Source organism: Cygnus atratus, chromosome 11 (assembly GCF_013377495.2).
Source record: "Cygnus atratus isolate AKBS03 ecotype Queensland, Australia chromosome 11, CAtr_DNAZoo_HiC_assembly, whole genome shotgun sequence".
Lineage (NCBI taxonomy): Eukaryota > Metazoa > Chordata > Aves > Anseriformes > Anatidae > Cygnus > Cygnus atratus.
Genome location: NC_066372.1, coordinates 13,592,577 through 13,615,521, shown reverse-complemented (window position 1 = coordinate 13,615,521; position 22,945 = coordinate 13,592,577). Strand labels below are relative to the sequence as shown.

Genomic DNA, 22,945 nt, shown 5'->3' with positions numbered 1-22,945 from the left:
CAGGTATTTGTCACCGTTATTCCAAGCACTTACAAAAGCAGACGCTCTTAAGTCAACAGTGGGGCAGTGAATGGCTAAGATCCCACGCGCTGAGCTGTAAATAAAACTCCTTCCCTGCATACCCCGAGTAAACGACCACTGCAGCCTCTGGCAACTGCTTCATAAAACTCACTCTGCTTTATTAGAAAAGTTACAAAAAGTTACTACAAAAACCTATTTACAAATTCTCTGAAACTGCTGCGCATCGCCCTCAGGCTGCTAGGGCTCAGCAAGCCCTGCGGCAGAGGTTTCCAAACTGTAAACAAGATTGTAGTGTCAGAGGCCAGGGTGGGAGGCGTTTCCCCCTTCCCCGTGTTCAAGCTGCGGAGGGTGCAGGAGGAAAGGCGTTGGGTCGGTGCTGTCCAGCGTGGCCGCAACACAGAGCGTAAACTGGCTGTCCTGCGCCTCGCACGCTCGTTTCCCGTATGAAAGGCCTGTCGTTGTCTTCCCTGGGCATCTGAAATGTAACAGCACTGGAGCCAGGCTGGCGTAGGGGGCAGAAAGGCCCTTAAGCTCCTGTCAGCAGTACCTGCTCCTTCCTGCCCCGTGCCAGGGGAGTGTGAAGCCTGCGTCTAGAGTGGGTTTTTCCTAACGTCGATCATGGCTGGATGGTGAGGCACGGGGCTCACGTTCAGGCTGGCTCGGCGGGGCTCCCAGCGGGGCTTGGCAGGAGGGAGGCCCCGGGGCAGCTGCACCTCGTGGGGCTGCCCTGCCCTGAGCAAGTGCTCTGCGTCCCTCCGCGGGTCCCCGGGGCTGTCGTTGGGCAGGGAAGAACGCCTCCAGGTCGATGGCAAAGGGGCGTGCACCAGGTCCCTGCTCTCATCCCGGACGCGATGGCTTTCTTCAGCGGCGGCCGGAGGCACGGGCAGCTCCCCAGGGCTGGGCTCCTCGCAGGTCCCGAGTGCGGGGGGAGCTCTGTCCCCAGCCCCGTGCGCATTTCTCTCCATGCCTGCAGGGAAGGAGCGAGATGAGCATCAGGATCTCCACTCTTACGTCAGAGCAAAGCACTGCCTTAAAGTCCTGCCTTGAGTGTGGTAGGGAAGGCAAAGCCTGGGCCTCCTCTCACCTTTGGTCCCTCCTGCCTGGAGACTCAAGTTGCTCAGCCTCTGGCTCAGCTCCTGGTTCGCCCGCATGTACCGGCTCAGCTCCTTTTCCAGCACCTGAATCCTCCCCTCGTACTGCAGCTTGCTGCTGGCCAGCCCCTCGTCCATGTGCTCTGCAAGGGAAACCGAGGCCACTTCCAGCTCTGAAGGCCAGAAGCAGCGGCGCCGCCGCCCGTTGGGGAGCTGGGTGGTTACCGCGGCTCTGCTGGAGCAGCAGCTGCATGTTCTGCTCGTGCTCCTTCTGCTGCAGGGTGAGCTGGCGATCCGTCTCCAGGCGCTGCCGCTCCACGGCCACCTCCAGCCAGTGCACCAGCTGCTGCTGCTCCTCCAGCTGCATCTCCAGCTCCGAGAAGGCGATGTGCTGCCGGTGCTGGTCCTCCCGCAGCGTCACCACCTGCCAGGGCCCAGAAGCGAGGAACAGCTCAGCGCCTACAGAGCCTGGGAAGCCTGCCTTGCCCCGCTGTGCCTCATCGAGTTTGTTGTTTGGTACGGCGTGTGAAGGCTGTTACGAAGGTTAGTAATCCCAGGGGGGCGCAGCTGCCTCGTGGAGGGAAGAGCAACGTGTGGCTGCGCTGGTGTGCACTGCAGGGGTGCAGGCAGCCCATCGCTAGTACTTAAGCCTCTCTCCCAGGCGGTGGGAGAGGTAAGGATCTTTGGGGTCTCAGAGATTTGTAGGGCAAAAGCACAGTAAGAGGCAGGCAGAAGGCTCGAGGCAGAGGAAAACAAGAGGTTGGTCGGACACCACAGCTCCCCCCAGCACTCCCACCTTGTCAAAGTACTTGCAGAGCAGAGCCCGGGTCTCGGAGGAGGAGAGGTAGCTGAGCTTGGCCATGAGGTTCATCTCGCACTGGGACAGCAGGCTGGCCGAGGCCCGCAGGACTCGCTGCCTGCACGTGATGGACTCGTTCTTGTACTCGATGGCTGCATCCAGCGCCTCGATCGCCTCGTCCAGCTGGAACAAGATCCGTTCTTCCTGCCGGGGCAGAGCTGCAGTTACCAGAGAGCAAAGGGGTTTGCTGCCTAACCCCTGCCCTCGACCTCCTTTTTCATCTCATGGCCACGACAATGCTGGTGGGAGGTTGGGATGTGCCCAGTTTGGGGATGTGGAGGAGCATCTGCTGCTGACCCCATGCTCATATCTTTACTTCTCAGCCCAAGAAGAGGTACCTCTGGGGACAGCAGGGTGCCCTGGCGCAGCTTGTTGTCGAGCTCCAGCCTCTGCTTGAGCAGCTGGTCCTTCTCCTGGCGCAGGCTGTTGATCTCCTGGCGGATCTGCTGCTGGTCGTGGGCGCTGCCGTGACGCAGTTGCCCGTTCTTCTCAGTCAGCTCCTTTTCCAGGTGCTCCAGGCGGCTGGACACGCGCACTATGTCGTCCGTCAGCGCCTGCGGCAGAAGGTGCTCGACGGGATCTGCTCCAAAGGGAAGTCCCCAGCCCCTTTCCACCCCCTCAAGTGAGCCCAGGCACACGTAAGCCAACAATTTCCAAACAACCAGGTCAGAGGCACAGCACAAGCAGGCTCTCCTGCAGAGGCAGATTTCCCACCTGCTCTCCAACACCATCGCCTATCCTGGTTCTGCCAGACCCAGGACAGCACCGATGTCTTTCAGCCTCCCACCTCTGCTGGAAATCAAGCGAGGGGCAGAGGCGGCACATTCATGTCCCACCTGGCTGGAGCGCAGTCTCTTGCTCTCCAGGCCATTCTTCTCCTGCAGCAGGGCTTCCTTTTTAGCCACGATAGCTTCACGCTTCCTCAGCTCGTCCTCCAGCTCATCTAGGGCCCGGCGCTGCTCGAGAACTTTATCCATCTCCATGTCCAGCCACTTCTTCTGCTCCTCAATTTTCTGAAGGAAGGAGACAAAAAGCCATGCATGTGTGCAGACAGCAGCAGCGCCAAGAACTGATAGCATAAAGAGCGGTGGGGTTGATTCCATGTCTGCTAACCCGTATGGCCCAGACTTCACTGCTTTTATCCTCCTAGCTTGCCAAAACACAGAGCTGAGTCAAATCCCCAGCTGCCAAGGAGCCCTCGGGGGGCTGCATCTCCCACCACCCCCCTTCTGTGAACAAATGCGATTTCAAGGCTTCTCTACTGATGATTTAGGAGAGAACCTGGCCCTGGAGCTAAGACGTGATTTAAGTCTTTTGCTACCAGATGCAAGTGACATTATATGGACTGTCCTCCTTAAGGGAAGGACGGACTCGTAATCAAGTGTGCCAAGTCTCGAGCTGAGGCACCGGCTTCCAGGCCTCCCTGGTCAGCCTGGCACAGGGCTGCCCCCTGGGCAGGACGGACGAGGCAGGCTCGCTGTGCCCGTACCTGCTGCTGCTCCAGGCTGATCACCGAGCCGTTGCTGCCGCTCCGCCGCTTCCTCTGGAAAGCTGCGATTTCCTCCGTTTTGATGCGCAGGATTTTCTGGTGCTGCTCGTGCTTCAGTTCCAGTTCCTGCACGGGAAGGAGCAACCGCTAGCCTCGAGGGGGTGCAAGCTGCTTGAGAACCGAGCACTGCGGGCTGCTGGACAGGTTATGCTCCCAGTCAGCTCTCTGGGAGCTCTTAAAAAAAAAATGCAGCACCCGCCATCCCCTCTCCAGCCTGATGCTGAGAATCACAGACAGCATCAGAGCTACCTGCCCCTGCACAGCCCATCTATCGCCTTCACAAATGCAGCGGTCGCACAGCTGCTCCTGCCAGCTCCTACCTTGACGCGGTGCTGCCGCTTATTCATCTCTGTCTCCAGCCGCCGCTTCTGCTCGCTCTCCTCCCGCAGCCGCCGCTGCAGCTGGCCCTGCTGCCGCCGCATCAGCTGGATGTTCCTCTCCAGCTCCTGCACCCGCTTCTCGCTCTGGGCCGAAAGCGACACCAGCCTCTCGGTCGCCTGCTTCTTCTTGCACAGGACCTGCCCGAGGGCGAAACTGCTTGGTGGCCCCCGAGCCCTTGGCAGAGTGTCCCCAGCTCCCACGGGGACAGGGCCAGGCGCCCTCTGTTCACACTCACCTGCGCCTTGCTCTGGGCAGCTGCCACGCGCGTGCGGTACTCCTGCAGCTTGCGCTTCTCCCCGGGGTCCCACGGCTCTTTGCCCTCCAGCTCCTGGAGCTGCTTCTGGCTGTCGCTCAGCTCGGCCCGCACCTGCTCTGCCTCCTGCTCCAGCTCGCTGATCTTCTGGCAGTACTGCTTGTTCAGGGCCTGCGCGTCCTTGCCTGCAAGGCAGCCCCTCCGCAATGACCTCCAGGCCCCCTTCCCTCCCAGCTAGGGCAGACCTTCCCTCTCTGTCCAAATATTTTTGGCAGGTGGCTACAGACTGAGTGCAGGGACTTCCAGCCCTCCTCCTCCAGCTCCCTTCAGCAATTCTAGGCATGGGAATTTGGGTTGAAACCAAGGGGAAAGGTCTCAGGCAGCAGGAGGCGGAGGGAAGCAGTGCCCTGCTGCCAGCAGAAGGGACGGGGCACCCAGCGAGGGAAGGGGAGGACGGAAGCAGGGACCAAGCATCCCACCTAGGAGGAGATTTCGCAGGGGACGGGTGCCCGTTCCCCAACCACCCCCTGCTTATCTGCCTCTCCAGCAGCTCTGCACCTGTCTTAATGAGCTCCGTGATCAGCTCCTCCTTCATGCGGATGTTGATGGCCAGCTCTCGGATCTTCTGCTGTGCTTGCACCAGCCTCCACTCCGAGTCCTTCCCTGGAAGGCGCTCCCACCTCCTGCAGGCCTCTGCAACACAGATTCCCAGATAAGGACTCTCCCATCCTAGCCAGGGGACAGAAGGACAGTTAGACCTCAGAGCTGTAGCCAAGAACTGCTGCAGCACTGCCCGGAGTCACCTGCTGCGTACACCAGAGCAGGCAGCTCTTCCCACATCCCAGCAGGCCAAATCTCTCCTCAACAAAAGCAGTGAGAACGTTATCTGCTCCGCTTTGTCCCCCGGGTTCAGCCAGGTGGGACACAGTGCCCTTCTACCAGAAGTACCCAAAAAGCGCCCCCAGTCCCACCACCTAGGGTTGCCACTTGCCTTTTAGCAGCTCCAGCTGCTCCTCCTGAATCAGGCGGGGATTGCCTCCGCTCAGCTCCTCGCTCAACTTGCTGCACGCCTCCCTCTTGCTCCAGCTCTGAATCCCATTTCTGGAAAGAGCAGCACGTTAATCAGCTGGGGCTGGGCACCGCCAGGGCTGTTCCCAGCAAGGACCTTGAGATCCACAAGGGTCGGAAAAGATCCCGGTGAGCTCCCCGGTGAGCAGGCAGCTGTCTCAGCAGCACCACTGACCCCAGAAGTAGCATTTGCTTCTACACCCTGCGCAGAGGAGGCCGAGCTCCCTGTGGCAGCACTGTTGTTCCCAGCTCAGGTCAGGCCAGGCTCACACACCTACCAAGGCAATGTAGGGTGCCGGGACAGCCTCGACTCACCGGCGCTGGCACAGGGACTGTTTCTGTTCCCACTCTTCCTCCTCTTCCGAGGAGAGCTCTGCCAGCTTCTCTGCGTCCTGGCTGAGCTCCCTCCTCGGCACCGTGTCTTTGACCTCTGCGTTGCTGGGCGGACGCTGCGGGTGACAGCCTGCCAGGTCCTCGTCCTGGAAGGAGGGATTGCTGTCAAGCTGCCGGGGCAGAGAATCAGACGAAAATATGCTGCAGGAGAGCCAGTGACCACAAAAGCAGCTGACTCTCAGCTGGGAATCACTACTAGGCACACAGGAAAGCCACAAAATAGCGTTTGCAGGAGAACTGAGTTTTGCTAGAGGCAGACAGCTGCTGCTTAGCTGAGCAAAGTCTGGGACCTGCCACTAACATGGAGGTAAAAGCCTCAGTTTGGAAGCTTGAGCTTTTCTCGAGACAAGAATCCTTCCTGGTGTGCATGCTGAGTGTGGCTCTTTGGACTACGCCTTTGACTACGCCTACCAGGTTCATGTTCAGGGGTGGAAATAACTCCTATGGTGAAGGGAATCACAGCAAAAAGGCAGCAGCTCCTCAGGGGCAGACCTGCGCTCTCACCTTCCTACAAAAGACCCTTCCACTTTGCTCGGCAGGAAGGAGCCCCGAGGGAACCACGCTGAGGCCGTGGGACTGCGCAGCAGCCAGAGGGGCCGTGTGAGGCCTCTGGGCAGCAGTGACCAGGTGAAGGTCTCCCAGCAGTTCTGGCACACACAGGTTTGGCATGGCCATCTCCAGGCGCACGTGCAGCTCGGAGATCTTATCCTGCTGTTCCTGCAGTTTGTCACTCTGAAAGCAACAAGAAAATGTCATTACATACATGTGGATCCCACACCTGCTGCAGAGGAGCCCAAAGGCCAGGTTCTACCTGCCCTAATGCCTGGACTGGGGCAGGTCCAATTTAAGGAAACAGAGCCCAGAAATACCTGCAGTTTGTACTGCTCCATGGCATCCTCCAGGGCAGCCAGGAAGTCACGGTTCTCCTCCTCCAGGCGCTCCACTTGTCTCTGCAGCTTGGCCACATGCTCGTCTTTGATGGACTCACACCCCTTCTCTGTGTTCACCTGTCCCCAAAATACAAGAGAGACAACGTCAGCGTTCACCTTTGTCCATCCCTCCCTGTGCTGGCCTCCATAAGGGCTCTGCAGGCACAGCTTTGCGGAGGTTTTGCTTGTGAAATAAATCTCCCAGCTGCAGCTGAGTCCAAGCTGTTGCTGTCCGCAACACGCTCTGGGAGGACCATGGCTTCCTGCCCACCCTGCGGCCTCTTGCCCAGGTTGCTTTTCCTCCACACCCTCTCCTGCTCCTTCCACCACGTGCTGTGGCTGCTGCTCTCCGCACCAGCGGTGGGACAGGGGAACACCACCTCCTCCCCACCTCGGCGCTGAAACACCCCAACGATTCGTTACCTGGGCTTTTGCCAGCTTTGAGCCTCGAGCTTCGAGGCTCTGATCTTCCGCGGAGGTGCTCTCGATGCCGCTATCCAGCCCGGCCGAGGTCAGCTCGCTCCTCTCGCTCTCCACCGCGCACAGCCACTCCTTCACCCGCAGGATCTGCTCCACCGTGAGGTTGCTGTCCTCCTGCAGCTCCATCAGCAGCCGGTACGCGGCGTCCGTGCAGGTCCGGTAGTGCGCGCACTCAGCCAGCAGCCGAGCCGCGGGGTCTGGGGCGCCGCGTTTGGTGGTGTCGGAGCGGTTGATGATGCGGGTCTCCGAGCGGTGCCGCTGCTCCAGCGCCTTCTGCAGGTTCTTTATCTGCCGGTGAAGCTCCTCAACGTGCTCCGTCTCCTTGCGGCAGTTCACCACCGCCTTGTTCTGGATGTTCTGAGCTCGGCTGGCGTAGTTCAGCGTGTTGAGGCTCTCATCGAAGTCGGAGGAGGAAGGGCTGACGCAGGCTATCATGACAGTCTGGGCGTTCCCCCCCAGGGAGTCTTTCAGGATCCTGGGGAAAGCACAGACACAGGTGATTAAAATAGCTGAAATGCAAAATAACGCAGGAACCAAAAGGTTTCCAGCCCTTTTCAAAGGCTTTCAAACCCAAGGAGAATGATATTCTCACTCTGCAGCCAGCCCAGCACTATTGCAGTGAGCAGAGTGATTAAGCAGAGGACTAACAGTTTGCACCACGGCAAGTTTCCATCTGCGTAATGCCTGCAGCTGTGTGCTACCCAACTCTGTGTTCCTTGCTACGTATGTGCTGTGAGGGAACACGCTCGAGACTGCAAAGGGCACCCGCTCAAGCTAAAAACTAACCGCAGAGTGGCTCGTCACAGGCAAACCACCAAGCAAACCAAACAGAAGCATCTTTAGTCACTGCTGGGCAGGAACGGCCAGGACACCCTACATGGACACCCCACCACAGATTCAGTAGCATGACTTAAGCAAGCCTCCTCTTCTGCAGCACCACAACGAGCTAGCCTGAAATTGGTAGCCTGGCCTCACTGTTCTTCAGCCTTCCCTACGTGAAAACCCCCACACAGGGCAGACTCATGAAATGCCAGACCAGCAGAGCTCTCACAATCAAGCAGTCACACTGAGAGCTGTGGTGTGCGAGCAGAAGGGATGAGTCGCCCTGCAAGCCCCTCTCAGTTAGCTTGGGGTCTCCGCCACCAAACCTGGCAGGCTCGGCATGGCAAAGGCCATCAGGGGGCCAGAAAGCCACAGACAAGCATCATGTCCCTCCTGCTGGGCCACCAGCCATGAGATTGTGGGGTCCCGGTCCCAATCTGTACCTGGTGATTTTGGAATCCCTGTAGGGAATGTGGCTGCTCTTCCTCCGAGGGTCCCCCAGGGCGCTGATGACGTTGCCCAAGGCCAGCAGCCCGCTGTTGATCTGGATGCTCTCCTTCAGCCTTTCCCCCGTGTTTCCAGTCTTCACAATTCGCTCTGAGCCCGCCAGGTCCACGAAGTGGAACTTGGAGACCAGGACCTGGCCCGAGGCGGGGACCGAGGGGTGGTTGTGGAGGGCGAGGCGGGTGAGGCGGCCGGCCCCGCGCCGCTGCTCCATCGTCACCGTGAAGATGGTGTGCGAACGGCTCGACTGCGCGTTGATGTGGGTGGCTCCCGTGTGCTTGGCTGTGTTGCCCATCTCCAGCAGGCTCAGCACCTCGTCCAGCCCCTCCACCTCTGACTCCTTCACGCCGCTGAGCACTGCAACAGCAAACGGAGCCATGGTCATAAGTGATGGGCTGCCTGAGGAAGGCCTGGCCCTGCTTTCAGGTGCCTAACCCCAAAACGGCCTTGGGAACGGGGAGAAAAGGGAGCCCGAGAACAGCCACACGTACCGATGTTCCCCTTGTCATCCTCCCGGATCTGGATGTCTTTGCTGGCCGTATCCACCTGCAGCAAGTCCCGAAACTCCTCCTTGTACACCTCCAGGTAGGACACCCGCACTGTGTAGTCAATCAGGTCGTTCTCGTCGATGAGCCTGAAGGTCTCAGCCATGGCTCGCGGGATGATGCCCTGCTCATCTTCGTTGATGGAAGCTGGCAGAGAGACAAGGACACGGTCACGGGATGCAGCGGGTGCCCGTACTGCCTGGGGACAGAGGCAGGAGCCTGCCGCAGCACACGTTACTTCTAGAAAGGAGCAGCCGTGCTGCTTTCCCACTGGGAGCCGAGGTTAAACCTCCCTGTGGTGTTTTATTTAAGACATGGGACCTTGGGGCAAATCCTATCCCCCTGCTCTCCTGCGCAGCGGTGGCAGATTCGAGCACACACTTCTTCCTAAGGTGCATTACTGAGCCAGCACTGTGCCTGAAGCTGAAACGTGCTTTCCTTTGAAACCAGCACTACTCCACAAACCTTCCTAGCTCAGAGAAGTTTTTTTTGTGTGCTCGGAGACTGCTTTTATCGGGCCGTGGCGCCGTGCCATTCGAATTTTAAGTCATTCTGCTTTTGTCTCCAGCGGCCCCATAAAACGACAGCCCCCAGAGCGGCTGGGAAGCTGAAAACTGACCGGGAATGGGGGCAAAACGCAGCGCCCGCGATGGATGCGAGGCACGGAGCCCGGCCGAACATCCCTGGGGGGGGCTCCGTGAGGGGACCGGGGGCCGGCACCGGGGCTGGGGCAGCAGCTAGGGGATGGAAGCCGCCCCCTGCCCCCTCACCCTAGGCAGACCCCGAGCCCCGGGGGAGCGCCGGGGGAGCCCCGGGGAGCCCGAGGGCCGTCCGGGGGTGTCTGTGCCGCCCGGTACCCACCGACGCTGGCCTCGCCGATGGTGTAGGTCTTGCCGGAGCCGGTCTGCCCGTAGGCGAAGACGGTGGCGTTGAAGCCCTGGAAGAAGGCCCGCAGCAGCGGCCGGACGCAGGCGCTGTACACGGCCGCCTGCCCCGCCGCCTCGGGCAGCACGGCGGCGAAGCGAAAGCGGCGGCGGTGGCCCAGGGCCACCTCCCCGGTGGCGGCGTCGCCCCGCAGGCAGGGCCGGTGGCCCCGCAGCACCTCCTTGGGCAGCAGCGGCCGCACCCGCACCGCCACCCGCACCGCGGCCCCCTCCGGGGCCATGGCCGGGCCCGGCGCGGCTCGGCGCGGGGAGATGGCGTCAGGCGGCCCCGCCCGGCCCCGCCGCTCGGGGGGGGGGGAGCGGGGGCGTGGGGGCGCTGGGACGGGGCGGGGGGCGAGGGGGGACGGGGACGCGGGGACCTGGGGGCGCGGGGGGGCTGCCGTGAGGTGAGGGGGGCACCGGGCGGCCGGGGGCGTGCTCTCACTCGGGGGGCCCCGGCGGTCCTGAGGTGCCCTGCCGGTCGTGATAGACCCCATCAGCTGGGAGATGCCCCATCAGCCGTGATATACCCCATCGGTCGTGAGAAGCCCCATCAGTCGTGAGATGCCCCGTCAGTCGCGAGATACCCCATCTATCATGATATACCTCACCAGTTGTATCTCACCAGTCAGTTGTGAGATAGCCATCAGTCATGAGATGCCCTGTCGATCATGATATACCCCCATTGGTCGTGATATACCCTATTGGTAGTGATATACCCCATCAGTCTTGAGATGCCCCATCAGCTGTGAGATACCCCATCGGTTGTGAGATGCCCCGTCAATCATGATATACCCCCATCGGTCGTGACAGACCCCATTGGTAGTGATACACCCCATCAGTTGTGAGATGTCCCATCAGTCGTGAGATGCCCCATCGGTCACGACATACCCCCTCGGCCGTGAGGTGCCCTGTCAGTTGTGAGACACCCCCTCCATCATGAGATGCCCCATCGGTCGTGAGATGCCCCATCACTTATATGGGCTGCGAGATGCCCCACCAGCCACAAGACACTCCGTCAGTCGCGATACGCCTGTCACGAGATGCTCCGCTGCTCACGAGGAGCCCCGTCACTCGTGCGACGAGTCCGCGGGGAGGTGACAAGGGACGGCGTGGCCCTGCCAAGGGACGGGGCGCCTCGCGGGCAGGCGTGGGCAGCCTGCTGGGACGCGTGCTGCAGCACTGCTGCGGGCAGCCCGTCACGCTGCGAGATGACGGGGCCAGCCCCAGCGCTGACGTAGGCCGGGATGAGCCGATCGATAGCAAAGTTTTTAATCCCGCCGTCTGCAGCCCTGGCCACAGCTCCCCCGCGGCTGCTGGGAGCGGTGAGGCCCCGGCGGGTCCCCTGGGTGCCGTGGGACGCGCCGGTGGCCTCGGGCACGCTGCCGGGACCGCTGGCAGGGCACGGCCGCGCTCGGCATGGGGCTCCGGCTGCGCAGGAGCGCCAGCTTCACCCCCGACCACCCTGCCCTCCTGGAGGTGCCTGGCCCCGCAGCCCTGAAAGCAGAAGCGAACGTGCTCGTGATGGGAGCGGACAGCGTGGGGAAATCAGGTAGGAAACGACCGCGAGCTGAGAGCTGAAACTTTACAGGCAGGGAGACCCCTTTCTACCACAAAAAAAAAAAAGAAAAAAAAGACGAGAGCTGCAGCAGATTTTGGAGAATAAGCTGCGGAGAGCAACCCCGCTGTGCTCCGGGCGGGAGGGAGAGATGGGGCTCTGCTTTTGGGTACCGGGGTGGGGAATCTGAGCACGACCTTGCAGGCAGCAGGAGAGCGATGGGGAAGGTGTTTTCCACCGAGCTGCGGTCTGCTGGTGTGCTGGTTCGTGCTGTGCCTCTCCGCTGTTTGCAGACCGGTGGCTGGAAGGGAGGGAATCCGAGATTTATGGGGGGAACGCTGCCTGAGTGTGATTGGGGTCTGCACTGACCTTGGTCTGGGTTTACACATGAATCCGGGAGGTTTAGGATTATTTTGTGATTCTTATTCTCCCCTTTGCAGCCCTGACTGTGCGTTTCCTCACCAGGCGCTTTATCGGGGAGTACGGAGACATGGGTGAGTGCTGGGCCAGGGCCAGTCCCGTTAAACGCCCACTGGGGACTGGGAGGTCAGAAACTGAGCCTGATCCCAATCCTGCTGCAGGGTTTGGTTCCTTCCCGTCCTCTCCTGTGCTTCCCTAAAGCCTTCACATGCTCCTGGGAGACTTGAAGGTTGTGATTGTTCAGTGAGCCCTTTTTTTCACTTCAGAACCATTTGTTTGGGGTGCAAAAGGTTCAGGTGGCACAGGTGTGTGTGGGCTGAGCGCGGGGTTCTTGTGGCAGAGGTAAATCTGTCCCATGGCCCCAGCTGCTGCTGTACAGAGAGAGCCTGAGGGCTGTGCCTCGGGGCTTGCAGTCTCCCAGGGTGGGCACTAAAGGCATTTAGGGGACAGGACCTAGTGCAAGGGAACTGTCTCTGGGGTCTATGTGGGCAAGCATCTTTGTTCTCTTTTTTTTTGGCAGAATTCATCTACAGCCACACCCTGACTGTGGACGGCCGAGAGATTCTCTTCCACATCTGGGACGTCCCCAACTCCCAGGTGAGAGGGCTGCACTCCTTACTTGTCTTCACCCCGAGGATGAAAACCCAGCCTTTGCTAGAAGCGGCACCCACAGGCTGGGAGCCCCAGCTACACAAAGCTCTCTCATCAGGCTCGCTCAGCAGATGGTTTGTAGGATCTGAGCCCTTTTTGCCTGCTGAGTACAGGGCAGCCGCGTTGTTCATGGCAATAGTCATCGTAGCACACGGTTTTCTGACCAGGGAGGACACTGAGGCACTGATATTATCCCTCTGGACTGAGCACAAGGTATTAATGCAGTGGGAGTGCCCCACGGAGGACCCCACACTGTTATTACCTGTGCCAGTTCCCGTCTGTGTGGGAAGGGGAGGGCAGCAGCTCTGACTCCAGTGTCCCTATCTGGTCACCTCCATACTGCTCACTGCCGTTCCTGTCCCGATGGGTTCAGGATCTCCGCACACTGTGCTAGCAGGCTGGCATGGAGGGAAGGAGGTGGGTAAAGACACCCTCCTTTCTCTTTCCCCAGGACCAGGCAGATGAAGGCTCCTCGGAGGAGAAGCGAATCCAGTGGGCAGACAGCTTTGTCCTGGTCTACAGCATCTGCGACCGTGCCAGCTTCAACATCCTGCCCCCCAAAATCCAGTTCATCAAGGCAGCCAAGGAGGGGCAGAGCCAGGAGAAGGTGCCCATCGTCATCGTGGGCAACAAACGGGACCTGCACCACCAACGGGTGGTGTCCAGCGAGGAGGGACGGCTCCTGGCTCTCTCTCTGGACTGTGGGTTCTACGAGGTCTCTGCGGCTGAGGCATATCATGGGGCCCTCATGGTCTTCCACGGACTGGCCGAGCGTATCCCCGACACCAAACTGGCCCTGAAAAAGGGTACCGGCATCCGGGGCATCGTCAAGACCATGTCAGCGGTGTTTGCCCGCAAGCGAACGGACTCCCTCTGAGCCGTGGCCTGAGCATTGCTCCTCTGTGTGCTGCCTGGCTGGACGGAGCCTCCCCCAGGTGCCCGTGGAGATGGGGTGCGTTTCCACGAGCACGGTGGTTTCCTCGATTACCTCCGAGCCTCAGGATCTGGGTCTCCTGCCGCATGTGGCTGGCGCAGCCAAGGGTCTTCCCCTGCTAAATCCTGGCGAGCTCTTGGCTCTGTGGTGGCTTTGGGGCACAGTCTCGGCTCTTTGCCATACCAGCTTTTTAGGTGCCCCCTGCATTCTCTGTCTGCCTCTGCAGGTAATTCCTGCTGCTCCAGGCAGTGCCATCCCCAGCTCCTTCTTTGGGAAGCTGCCCGGGTGAGCAGGGAGGACACGCCACCTCCGCCCCGCTCTGTGTCCCCAAGCTGTCACCTTGGCATCCTGCTGCTGACCCCAGAGGACATCAGGCAGGGTCCTTGACCCTCCCGTCCCATCCTCCTTCTCTCTGTGACTCCAGGCAGAGCTGCGCTGGTGACCTGCTCCTCCCGCCCGCAGCCTTTTGGTGGCTGTGGACATTTCCCTTGTGCAAGTGGCGCGCGGACTGTGCATGGGAAAGTCAGGCGCCGGGCTCGTTCCCAGGATGTGGGATTGTACCGTGCGTCTCGTAAACCCAGACCTCTGTGAGCCTGCGGGTCCCCGGGGAGGAAGGGAGGTGGGGAGGAGGGCAGGGGAGGCTTTTCCCCTTCCCTGGTGTGCCTGGGAAAGCAGTGTGTAGGAAGGGGGTGGTGTGTGCGGTACAGACAGTGATTTCTCTGCTCTGTTCTCCTCTAAATGGAATAAATCTTCTTTGGCAGGAAGCCCCTGGCTCCTCGTGGCTGTGAATTTGTACTCCAGGCATGGGAAGAGGCACGTATGGTGCTGGGCACTGCCCGAGCATGGTGAAAGGCAGGGGCCCTCCTTCCCGCGGTGTTCCCAGCCCTTTATGTCTTGCTACATAGACCCAGCGAGCACAGCCTCTGCAGGCACCTTTGAGATCCCCTTGTCTCTGCTTTGGTGACCAGGGGCTGAGTTTCCCCTTCCTCAACCCATTCTGTTCCTGGGCTAGCCCTGGTAAAGCAAACCGCGCCAGGGACAGGTAGGGAAGGTTTATTACTGCAGCAGATACAACCACAAGTTGCGGGAAGTGGGGCAGAACTGCAGGAGAAGGGGGTCCAGGCGCTCCACCCGCTGTCACCGGTCTCGTTTCTGACCCTCAACAAGGACCAGGGTGGCCCAGAGCCGGTCCCTTTCTGCTCTTTTCCACATCTCCTTCCCTTCTCTGGTCCCCTCTGGTCTCTCCTCCACCTACTTCTCCCTCCAACAGCAGCACTTTTGGCTGCCTTTGCTCTCCCCCTCCTGGCCCCGGCGCACTCCTCAGGGAAGAGCCACCCCCGGGGCAGAGCAAGGACCCTCCTGTGTCTGCGGGGGGTGTGCGTGGCGGGGATGGCTACGGGGCAAAGCACCCCGTGGGTTCTCCTATGGTCTGCTTGGGCTCCAGCACAGGAACGGGGGGTTGGCACCCCAGCGGGACACAGCCATGGATGTGACCCATGAGCACGGACAGACACCCCCAGAGGGACGTCCCTGCTCGTTGGCGCACCGATATCTGTGTCCGTGCGGGGTGTGGGGACGCGGGCAGCGGCGGGGCGGAGCGTGCTGGGAGGGCCGAGCCATGTGCCCCCACCATCTCAGTCCTTCTTGAAGGCCGGGCTGTAGAGGTTGGCGTAGTAGGCCCGGCTGTACATGGCCTCGGGGCCGAAGCGGTAGGAGCCCTCGCTCACCCGCCGGTTGTAGGGGGCGAAGGCGGATTTCCGTGGCAGGGGGCAATCGGGCTCGAAGGCCGGGCTGCGGTAGAGGTTGTGGCGCATGAAGAGGGGGTCCTCCAGGCCCAGGAAGGACAGCGGGTGGTGGCCGCGGTACAGCCGCCAGTCGCCCCTCAGCTGGGACTTCTCCTCAGCGGGGGCAGCGGCAGGCTTGCCGTCCTCCTCCTTCTGCTCCGTCTCAGGGCCGGCCTTGCTGCCCCCGGCCGCCGCCTCGTCCTTCACCGACTGCCTGCGGAGCTGAGAGCCGGCGTGAGTGGCGGCCCCGAGGGAGGTCTCAGGGGAGAGACCTCAGGACGGGACATTTTATCCCCACGGGGGTCCCCAGAGGAGGAGGGAGTGGGCGAACGCAGGACACGCAGCCCCCGGGGAGCGGCGAGAGGGGACGGGCAGGAAGGGAGGCGGAGGAGCGGGAGGGGGGGACGAGGGCTCGGCCTGAACTTTTGCCTCCCCAGGAATTTGAGGTCCTGTCCTGGAGCACACGCGGGGCGAACGGCGTCCCGACAGGGGCAGAAGGGCATGTGTGGCGTGGTGGCTTCAGGGCCTGGTGTCACTGGGGTGTGCCCTGCCTGGGGGGTGTCACGGGGACTCCCCATCACAGGTTTTGGTGACTCTCTGGCCCTACACGGTGCCGTGGGGGGACTCATGGGGAGAGGTTGGACCTAAAAGGCTTTTCCGGAGGTGGACGGGACCTGATCTGCGATGAACTCACCGGCACGTAGCTGTAGAGGGTGCCCAGCAGATGCTTGGGGGCGCTGACGAGGGTCCCCCCCAGCGCATCCACCGTCTCCATGGCCCTGGACAGCCTGCGGGGGGTGAACAGGATCAACCCCTCGGCCGCGTCCCAGGCCACGGCGGGGACCTTCTTCACGCTGGAGATGCCGGAGGCGCAGGCGCTCTGCAGGTTGTGGGCCATGCTGCCCACCAGCCCGGGGACGTCCCCTGCCTGAAGAGAGAAGCCACCACAGCCACTCGTGCTGGCCCCCACCAGCTCCCCCCCTCCAGACCCTCGCAGCCCCCCGGGACCCCGCGTTTCCGTTGCAGGCAAAGGCAAAGGGCACTGACCCCGACCTGCAGCTTCCCGTCCTTGCGTCCCAGCAGAGCTGCTGCCAGCAGGGAAAGTTCCCAGCCCCGGCTCTCTGTGCTGGCAGCAGGGCCCCCCCAAACCTCCATCCGCCCCACCCAGGGTCCTCCTGCCCTTTTTTTCACTGCCGGGACCGTGCAGTGGAGGGACACTCGGTGTCGAGACCGCAAAGCAACAGCTGGGAACTTGGTGCTGGGCTGGGGAATTGGGGCACCTGCATCGTGCCCGGCCCACAGCCATCAGATTTGGGGGGTTTAGGATTTTTTCCCCAAGGAATAAGCCAGGGAAAGTCAATCCTCTGGCTTGTGCCCAGCCCCTGGGAAGGTGCCAGAAAAGGAGTGCGTTTATTTATCTTTTTGGAGAGGAGAGTGAGGACATGTTGGGACCAGGAGGATGCTTTGGGATGACCCCATCTCACCGTCCTCCTGTTTCTCCGTACCTCACTGGCGTGGCTGTCCTCCTTCTTTCCCGCTTTCTCCTGCTTCTGCTCCGGCACCTTGCTCTGCCGCCGGCTCAGCCAGCCGCCCGCAGTGCCCTGCCCCTCACCGTGGCTTTGTGGTGCCTGGGGTGCGCTCGGCTTGGCCAGGCTGCCCTGCGGGGGCAAAAACCAGAGCTCGGGGGGAGCCCCGGGGCTTTGGGACCGGCTGGGAAGGGGCTCTCACCGCAGCACGGGGTGGGAGAGGCGAGATCAAGACCCTGTCCTGATGGTATCTGGTCCTCCCACAGGGCGTTTGGTGTGGGGAGGATGTTGTGGTAAGGCCATAAATCAGCTATATAGATTGCAAGCCAGCTAGAAATAACTCGTCCTGCTAACGTGCTGCAAGCTGTGTGAATGTGCTGATGGCACGGAGACTGCTGGCCCCAGCTCCCACTGCTGAGCAGGGGAAAACTGGCAGCGACTGCCCCTGCTGCCTATTGTGCTCTCTGGGAACATGGGAAAAGGGCTCTCGGGTTTTACCATGGGAAAAGGCAATGAAAATCCCATCCCAGCCTTCGGTAGGAATCCCAGCATTTCAGGTCTGGCCTCAGGGTGTGCGTGTGATGCTGCACAGGGGGGTGTTCCCATAGCCCCCATTTTGCTGGGGGGTCTCTGGGGGGGATTTGCGGCACTCACCACGATGGGGATCCAGGTGACCAGCTCCTGCCCTTTGGTTTTGGCACGCTGGAGGCTCTGGGTGGTTTGCTGGTAAGCGCGGTGGGAGACGGTGCTGACCAGGGCTCCGATCCGGCCCAGGGTGCTGGGAGCACTGGGAGTGCTGGGAGCACTGGGAGCACTGGGAGCACTGGGAGCTCTGGGAGCGCTGGGCTTCCTCTGGGAGACTTTTGCTGCTGCCCCACGAGTCTCTTTGGGCTTCTGATCTAAAGGCAGAGCAGCCCAGGGCCGGGCGGCAGGTGTTACAACCCGGGGGGGGAAACAGCCCACCTGGCCAGCCCCACACCAAAAGCCTCCGGTGGCCTAGTACCAAGCATCCTCCCTCCACCTGCACCCCATAGGCGAGGTGCCACCTCTTACAGGGCTAGCCTCAGGGTGCTTCCTCCATCCCAGCCACCCCCTGCCTTGCAGGGACACCCCTCCGCAGCCCCGCTGGCGGTGATTTGGGCATCAGGACTACCTGCTTCCTCGTCCTCTTCTGGCAGCAGGTACTCCATCAGCTTCTCCAGCCCGCCCAGTGCCGTGTCGACGCCGGCGGCCGCCATCTGGCTCACCGAGTTGCTCCTCGTGTACCTGGCCGTGGTCTCCACAGTGCTCTTGGTCGCCTCATAGCCCTCCACCGCCAGCCCCAGGATCTTGTCCATGGAGTTGCCAATGGTGCTTTTGGCACTTTGGAGGGGGGTGGAGATGGTGTCCTTCAGTTCGGAGGCGAGCTTCAGGCAGAGAGATGGAGAAGAGCCCTGCTGGCGTGCTCCAGGTGGCAGGGGACAGCCAGAGGGACCGTGGAGCCCCCAGCCGTGGCCGCACCAGCAGACTGCCCCAGGAGGGGCATGACAATTTCCTACAGCCTGGGCTGGAGGCGGCTGGTGGGGATGGCACACAGGACACTGCTGACCTATATCTGGGAGCTACTCAACCCTTGTGGCCAACTCCTTGCTTCGGGGTGCCCCGGAGCAGCCCCTCACCACCAGCAATGACCAGAGGCAGGCAGGAAGCCAGCCCAGAGCCTGCCCCATAGGAGAAGCACTGCGTGCTCCACAGGGGGGCTGCAGGGTCCCAGAGGCTGCGGCTGTCCCACCCGTGACCCACCTTGTCGACGGGGTACTGCAGGGCAGGGATCTTCTCCTCCAGGTGGTCCAAGCCCCGGCAGGCCAAGTTGTTGGCTACAGTGACTGCCTCGGGCAAAAGCACGAGAGCGGGCTGGTGAGAAAGGCTGGGGGCTGCGCCGGGGGTGCCGTGTGCCGGTGCCAGCACCACGGGAGGCTCCCCCTGCCGTGTCCCCCCTGTCCCCTCCCCACCGGCAGCGTTGGAGGACTCACACTGGGGCTCCAGCCTGCGCACCACGGGCTCCACGCTCCACAAGGCCAAGGCGCTGGCGCCCTGCACGCCCCGCTCGTAGACCTCGCACACAGAGGCCATGAGTGGGTGGGCCTCCTTGGTGCTGGCGTAGGTCCGCTGGAGGCTTTCGCAGGTCGAGCTGACCACCGGCAGCTGCAGGACCCGCTGCAGCACGTTCTCCTGAGCATCAGAGGGGGACGGTTAGGGGCCAGCCAGCTCCCAAAAAACGTCCCATCACCTACGGACATTTGGCACATCGCTGTGACCACCCAGGAGCTCAGCTCCCGCTGGAGGAGGAGGGCATGTCCCCAAGCCCACTTTCCCTGCTTTCCAGTGTCAGCTCAAGGCTCTGCTGCAGCAAGCAGTTGCTCAGGAAGCTGAGGGCCAGGAGGTGGCACAAGTGAGAGTCTCCCAGCCTCCTTTCCTATGGCTCAGCTGTGCAAAACCGGGCTGGCTGCTGCTGCTGGAGGAGCAGCGACCCCACAAACGACCCCACAAACACCGTTGGAGCGCTGCTGGTCCCCACTCGCCCCATCTCCCAAGCCCGACTGTTCTCCTTCCAGCTCGGGGTTAACTTTCCTGATTCTCAACGAGATAATTTCAAGCATGCCAAACGTTATCCTTTGCTCTGTTTTATTACAGGTAAAGATAACACGGGGCAGCACAAGGTGCGACTCGCATCCACCTGGCGCAGCCCGTATGAGCTGCCTGGCCCTATTCACACTCTGCCCTTTCCTCTCCCTCTTCCCACACTCACCTTGGCACTTCCATCCTGCAGGGTCTGATTCGTCTTGGCCGTCATCGCGACACGTCCGCCTGCAAAGCAAAGTTCAGAGCCGCAGGCTGTGCTGTGCTGCCCCTGGGCTCCTCTCTCGCTGCTGCTCGCCCCACGATGGGCGGGAGCTGGGCTGGGACACGGACCTCCCCTGGGTGCCATGGATGCGCCATTGCCTAAGGCATGACTTTTTACCAGTTAAACCCTACAGCCAACAACTCCACGTGCTCCTCCCCTGCTAGCGGGCCTCAGCACCCTCGGATGCAAAGAACGGGCTGAGAGGCATCTGGTTTGGAGGAGCAGGGTAAAAGCAGGATGAAATGTGTTAGCAGGGCCGGAAAGAAAGCTCAGGGTAGCCAGGATGGGGGGATAGGTGTGGAAAGGTAGGAAGCTGGGAGAGGAGCGGAGAGAGGAGCTGCTGGCAGGATGAGGCAGGCTGAGAGGTGATACTTGGGATGTGGGGCTGTGATGGGGACAGTGAGATCCCCCTGTGCACCACCCCGTGGCTCAGCACCATCCGCTCTGTCCCCATGCACCCAGCTGGGCTGCAAAGCACCGCGAAACCCCCGACAGTGCTGCTCCCACCTCGGTGACACCCACGAGCACAGCTCCGGCTCCCTTTTCTCTGAAAAACTGAATTCAGGAGATTTAAGGAATGCAGGCAATCCCTGCCCTCACCCCGACTAGTCCTGCTGAAGCTGTCCCCCCTGTGGGGACCGGAGACTCACTGAGGGTCTGCCTGTCCGGAGCAGGAGGTGGTGGCAGCGCCGTCCCTGCGTGCGGGTCCTGTGCCGGGGTGTGCGGTGCCCCAGGCACTACCACCCCCAGGCCCCACCTCCCAGCTGGGTTCGGAGCCATGGGTTGCTGTGGAAACTGGGCAAACAGCTCCCCGAGGCCACCCAAATTTGGGACGGGTGGCTGCAAAAATGGCGTCTCCGCCACAATTGCTGCAGGGCCTGGGGGCTGTGTGGGTTCGATCCTGCTCTGCCAAAAGAAGGTGGAAAGGTGCCATCCGCGGACCCGACCACCTCAAAAGCAGTAGAATTTGAGCAACAGGCAGCCAGAGAGAAGGTGAAGGGGTCAGGCAGGGTTTCCTGCAGAAAATGGGGGTGATGGCTGCAGAAGAGGTTAAAGCCTTCCTGTGGTGCCTGGCTGTGGACTGTGACATGGCAGGAGAGGAGGAAGGGGCGTTGCAATGAAGGCCTGCAGCTCGCGGTTGATGTAACACTGAAAAAAGCGTTGAAGGAGGGAAGGAAAGGTGGATGTGATGGAGCCACGCTGCAGGACAGGAGGAGGATAAAAGTGTTTTGAGTGGGGATGAGCAGGACCAGGTTCCTTTAACAGGGCCAAAGGACGAGACCGTCAGCACGGGAGGCGCAGGCCTGGCTGGGAGCGTCACCTCTGGGACCAGACACGATGGCAGACACTCCATCAGGAAAGCTCCAGGCATTTGGAGCAGACAGAATCAGACAAAAAATCACGCTGTAAATGATCTCTGGAGGCCACCTCCTCCATCACCCGCTCAAAGCAGGGCTACCTTTGAAGCCTGCTCAGGCTGCTTGAGGTCAGCCAAGCCTTGCAAATCTCCAAGGCTAAAATTCCCATCTCCCTGGGCCCCAGTTCCAGTGCTAAGCCACACTCATCGCAAATTACTGTTACCTTATGTCCAGCTGGAGCTTTCTCTGTTATTACATGTGCCTGCCACCTCTCTTCCTTGCTCTGGGCACCTCAGAGCAGTTTGTGCTCCAGCTTGCACGGCGCGTGCTGCAGACCCCTAAATGTCCTAACCCCTCAGTGATGCTGGACTCTTCTGACCCTCAGGATCTCTCCTGGGCTGGTGGGGCCAAAACAGGACGCAGTCCCATGAATGTGGCCTCCAAGCAGTGCAGCAGCTCGGCCTCTGTCCCTTAACCCCCGTGCAGGACACAGAGGTGTGCGCCCAAGCCTGCGTGGCTCTGGGCTCCTGGCAGCATGGCTCGTTCCTCCTTTCCTCCCAGAGAGCCTGGATTTGCTTCCAGCCCTGCAAAGCTCGCAGACCTGCCTTGCTTGCTGGGCTCACCCCTTGGAAAGAGGCACACCAGCGTCCTGGGACAGAGGCACACCAGGGTCCTGGACGGGCTCCAGCGCCACAGCGGGGTGAGTCACTGCTCTCCAGACAGCGGGACAAAGGGCAGCAGCCTGCTCACAAGTTTGCTCTCTTGGCACCGATGCTTCTCCCAGCTCTGCTGGCCGGGTAGGGGCAGTGCCAGCCTTCTCCCTGCCTTGGCACGAGCTGGGATCAACAGTCAGCGCAGCCTTTGCCCTGCTGTGGCCTTTCCCCTTCCCCTCGCTGCGGGGCAGAGGCTGTGCCAGCCCCATGACAAACACTTTCTGCAGGCAGCATTTAGAGCCCGGATCGGCCGCCGGGTGCAGGGCAGCACAGGTTTACATCCTTGTCTCTGCAGTCTGCTCCATTCCCATTAATATACCATGGTTGGGGGTGAGCTAGAGCCCTAAAGACACGTGAGGCATCTTTATACTTAGGTCTGGAGGGGGGCTGGAGAAGTAGTTAATTTATTTCCATGCCCAATGGCAGGATCACCATCCCCAAATCACTGCTGGCAAGTGTCTGTCCAGTTACTTCTTAAATACTGTCTTCCTTGGCAATCTATTTAGTGTTTTGTTTTGCTTCAGTTCAAAATAACATCACCTGTGTGATTTAATTCTCCGTTGCAGCGATATAAATGTACCTCTTGGATGGAGTTAGAGACCAGTTTACTGCCTTCCACTTGGCAGAAAGCCTTTTCGACACATGAAGACCCTTCACACCCTCTCTCAGTCACCTTTCCTCTACAAAGCCAGTTCATTTGATCCCTCCCTAGAGATGTTGGGTTTTAGACCTTTGATCACTATTGCTGCTCACCTGGGACTCTTGAATGGCTCACACGTTTCTTGAAATATCGTGCCAAGCACAGTATAAATGCTAGGAAAGCCTTGTCTGTGAGTGGATTCCTTATCTCACATACCATTCTCCTGTTAATTGCTACCATTACGAAATATATATGAGACCAGTAATTCAGAGGGAAATTCGTGCTAAATTGTTGCCGAACACAATGCTTTGTACATTACTCAGGAAGTGACATTTTGGAGCTTTTAAATTTGCAAAGCTCTTACTGCAGGGGACAGGAGTAAACAGTAAGCTACCAGCAGGAGCTCAGTTTTAATGGCTATCCCTTCCCCATCCCTCCCCATCTCAACCAGAGATGTTATCCTTCAGTCTCTGCCCTGAACAGGTGTTCATTATTAAACAACCGCAGCAATTTGCCCTACAACACAAAGAGCCATCCAACTGACAGGCTGTTTATAAGGTATTTCAGTGCAGGTGTAGCCATTCGTTTCACCTAGCTGTGCCTGTGCTGGGCTGAAGGCTCCAGCACTAACTGCTTGTACTCAAGGCAGCTGATGGCAA

At 60.5% G+C, this 22,945-nt stretch overlaps 3 protein-coding genes across 9 annotated transcripts; 1 reads left to right on the top strand and 2 right to left on the bottom strand.

The window, feature by feature from the left end:
* Positions 1 to 153: 153 nt before the first annotated feature.
* Positions 154 to 10,069, bottom strand: KIF7 (kinesin family member 7). Of its 5 annotated transcripts, none has more exons than XM_050712931.1 (19): positions 9,757 to 10,069; positions 8,842 to 9,042; positions 8,290 to 8,707; positions 6,968 to 7,499; positions 6,485 to 6,622; positions 6,120 to 6,347; positions 5,538 to 5,725; positions 5,146 to 5,255; positions 4,713 to 4,883; positions 4,137 to 4,339; positions 3,841 to 4,038; positions 3,461 to 3,586; positions 2,808 to 2,984; positions 2,310 to 2,525; positions 1,909 to 2,115; positions 1,338 to 1,536; positions 1,106 to 1,255; positions 569 to 988; positions 165 to 496 (listed from the first exon to the last, which is right to left on the bottom strand). In XM_050712931.1, the coding sequence occupies exons 1-18, from the start codon at positions 10,058 to 10,060 to the stop codon at positions 612 to 614; spliced, it is 4,143 nt and encodes a 1,380-aa protein (XP_050568888.1). In that variant the 5' UTR covers positions 10,061 to 10,069; the 3' UTR covers positions 165 to 496; positions 569 to 611. The 5 variants fall into 5 exon arrangements, with proteins under 5 accessions (XP_050568892.1, XP_050568888.1, XP_050568889.1 ...); XM_050712932.1 differs by having other exon boundaries at positions 165 to 488; XM_050712934.1 differs by having other exon boundaries at positions 4,713 to 4,847; positions 5,538 to 5,701.
* A 913-nt stretch (positions 10,070 to 10,982) lies between these two features.
* Positions 10,983 to 14,143, top strand: LOC118251984 (ras-related and estrogen-regulated growth inhibitor-like protein). The gene is made up of 4 exons (XM_035554738.2): positions 10,983 to 11,370; positions 11,817 to 11,870; positions 12,317 to 12,393; positions 12,899 to 14,143. Exons 1-4 carry the CDS (start codon positions 11,238 to 11,240, stop codon positions 13,322 to 13,324), a joined length of 690 nt encoding a protein of 229 aa, XP_035410631.1. The 5' UTR covers positions 10,983 to 11,237; the 3' UTR covers positions 13,325 to 14,143.
* A 274-nt stretch (positions 14,144 to 14,417) lies between these two features.
* On the bottom strand, positions 14,418 to 21,582 carry PLIN1 (perilipin 1). 3 transcript variants are annotated; one of them, XM_050712965.1, is made up of 9 exons: positions 21,157 to 21,582; positions 19,480 to 19,538; positions 18,704 to 18,902; positions 18,474 to 18,556; positions 17,845 to 18,097; positions 17,346 to 17,590; positions 16,671 to 16,823; positions 15,860 to 16,093; positions 14,419 to 15,387 (listed from the first exon to the last, which is right to left on the bottom strand). In XM_050712965.1, the coding sequence occupies exons 2-9, from the start codon at positions 19,522 to 19,524 to the stop codon at positions 15,016 to 15,018; spliced, it is 1,584 nt and encodes a 527-aa protein (XP_050568922.1). In that variant the 5' UTR covers positions 19,525 to 19,538; positions 21,157 to 21,582; the 3' UTR covers positions 14,419 to 15,015. The 3 variants fall into 3 exon arrangements, with proteins under 3 accessions (XP_035410629.1, XP_050568922.1, XP_035410627.1); XM_035554736.2 differs by lacking the exon at positions 21,157 to 21,582 and having other exon boundaries at positions 14,418 to 15,387; positions 19,480 to 19,637; XM_035554734.2 differs by lacking the exon at positions 21,157 to 21,582 and having other exon boundaries at positions 18,474 to 18,902; positions 19,480 to 19,610.
* Positions 21,583 to 22,945: the final 1,363 nt, after the last annotated feature.

Coding starts and splice junctions, on each gene's coding strand:
- LOC118251984 (XM_035554738.2), top strand. CDS start 11,238: ATGGGGCTCCGGCTGCGCAGGAGCGCCAGCTTCACCCCCGACCACCCT. Junction 11,371..11,816: donor GGACAGCGTGGGGAAATCAG/GTAGGAAACGAC, acceptor TCCCCTTTGCAG/CCCTGACTGTGCGTTTCCTC. Junction 12,394..12,898: donor GGGACGTCCCCAACTCCCAG/GTGAGAGGGCTG, acceptor CTCTTTCCCCAG/GACCAGGCAGATGAAGGCTC.
- PLIN1 (XM_035554734.2), bottom strand. CDS start 19,524: ATGACGGCCAAGACGAATCAGACCCTGCAGGATGGAAGTGCCAAG. Junction 18,903..19,479: donor TGCAGGATGGAAGTGCCAAG/GTGAGTGTGGGA, acceptor TCTGATGCTCAG/GAGAACGTGCTGCAGCGGGT. Junction 18,098..18,473: donor TGCAGTACCCCGTCGACAAG/GTGGGTCACGGG, acceptor CTCTGCCTGAAG/CTCGCCTCCGAACTGAAGGA.
- KIF7 (XM_050712931.1), bottom strand. CDS start 10,060: ATGGCCCCGGAGGGGGCCGCGGTGCGGGTGGCGGTGCGGGTGCGGCCG. Junction 5,726..6,119: donor GAAGGGTCTTTTGTAGGAAG/GTGAGAGCGCAG, acceptor CTGCCCCGGCAG/CTTGACAGCAATCCCTCCTT. Junction 2,116..2,309: donor GCACCCTGCTGTCCCCAGAG/GTACCTCTTCTT, acceptor CTGCCCCGGCAG/GAAGAACGGATCTTGTTCCA.